The sequence below is a fragment of the Sinocyclocheilus grahami genome, unplaced genomic scaffold, assembly GCF_001515645.1.
Source record: "Sinocyclocheilus grahami isolate Dianchi unplaced genomic scaffold, SAMN03320097.WGS_v1.1 scaffold1636.1, whole genome shotgun sequence".
In the NCBI taxonomy this organism is placed as follows: domain Eukaryota; kingdom Metazoa; phylum Chordata; class Actinopteri; order Cypriniformes; family Cyprinidae; genus Sinocyclocheilus; species Sinocyclocheilus grahami.
The window spans coordinates 29226-30627 of NW_015506815.1; the positions used below are offsets into that span (position 1 = coordinate 29226).

The following is a 1402-nucleotide window of genomic DNA, read 5'->3' on the forward strand; positions in this document are numbered from 1 at the left end:
GCACCCAACAGACCAGCTTTGAAGAACACCTACAAGAACATTTGGTATATATTAGTGGTGTAGTGTTGAAGAAGCCAATAAGTCATTTTCAGCGTAGATGTGGCCTGGGATACACTATATTGCCCTAATAATAATTGAGTTTGGCTGTTCCAGTAAAAATCTATTATGTTCTATACTATAGTATAGAGTGGCATTTGAGAGAATTCCGTCCTTCCTTTTTTTGATGTAACAGTTTGAGGAGGCATGACAGTGTCCAGTACACAAAGTGCGGTCCATATAGGAATTTTTTGTGTAATCTGGTGTGGAATAACTTGACTGCCACAAAGCCTAGACTTGAACGCCTATTCAAAAGCTTCAGGCCTTCCTTCCTCAAACTGTTGCAGGACAATTGGAAGGACTGAATTCTCTACAATGTCATTGTGTTGTAGCAGAGTCAAAAAATTAGAAGGAAAGAGTTGAAATAGTTTTGTCCACATGGTGTATTTGCCGAGTAGCTCACCTTGGTGTGTCCAAATTTGTATTGGGTGTGGTCAACATCAATAGAGCCCAAGAGTTTCTCTGAAGCCTTTTTGTTGTCAATGAACTGTCCCTCAGGGATGACGCTAGCGTTTAATACTTTGTATCTAGAGGACATTTAGGGGAGAGTAGTATTCTTGTGAAATATGTAAGGAAGTGAAGACTAGGTGATACATCATCTCTAAGTAAGAAGTTACAAAAAAATGTCTTTACCTCTGCTTAAAGTCACCGTAGTGGATTCTGCTGGGGAAACCCTTCCTGCAGATTCTGATACCCTCCAGCACACCATTACACCTGAGCTGGTGGATAACCAGGAAGTTCTCCATCAGACCTGAAATGCAAATGTTCTTAAGGTTCCAGATATTTTTTTCAAAACTGTGATGCATTTGAGTCTTCAAGGATCAAGATTACCTGGAGTCTTGGATTCATTAGGAATCAAGCAGCGCACAAAGTGAGGGTGAGTGCTCCTGAGGTTAGACATCAGCTTACCCAAGTTCTCCTGTGGAAATATTTGTAATTAATCTAATCTGTAATGGTGAAAAAATTCACAAACTTAAATAAGAGCGATAATCTGTTTACCCTAAAAAGTGCAGACACCGTCTGGAAGGAACCACCCTTCTTCTTGCCTCCTTTCTTTCCACCTCCCTCTGTTTTATATAAAAAAAATTTTGTTAATCTTGTGTTGCTTTCCATTAACCCCTTCAATAAATCTCTATTTACATCTTGTTGAATCTAACTGTTATCTTGCATACATATACTTCATATTTTGAAACTCCAAAATCTGTGATCACATAGTTTGTTGCGTTCTGATGATCTCAATATTTTTTAAGTTTTTGTATATGCAGGTGTCTTGTACATAATTAAAACACAAAGGAATTGAGGAAAT

The 1402-nt window shown here is 38.2% G+C and overlaps 1 protein-coding gene across 1 annotated transcript; it reads right to left on the reverse strand.

Moving 5' to 3' along the window:
* Positions 1-2: 2 nt before the first annotated feature.
* LOC107571694 (myosin heavy chain, fast skeletal muscle-like) lies at positions 3-1208 on the reverse strand (the record flags this gene model as incomplete). The annotated part of the gene is made up of 5 exons (XM_016258027.1): positions 1096-1208; positions 928-1015; positions 730-847; positions 500-623; positions 3-29 (listed from the first exon to the last, which is right to left on the reverse strand). Coding segments are annotated over exons 2-5 (339 nt in total), but the record flags the coding sequence as incomplete, so codon positions are not given.
* Between the last annotated feature and the right edge of the window lie 194 nt (positions 1209-1402).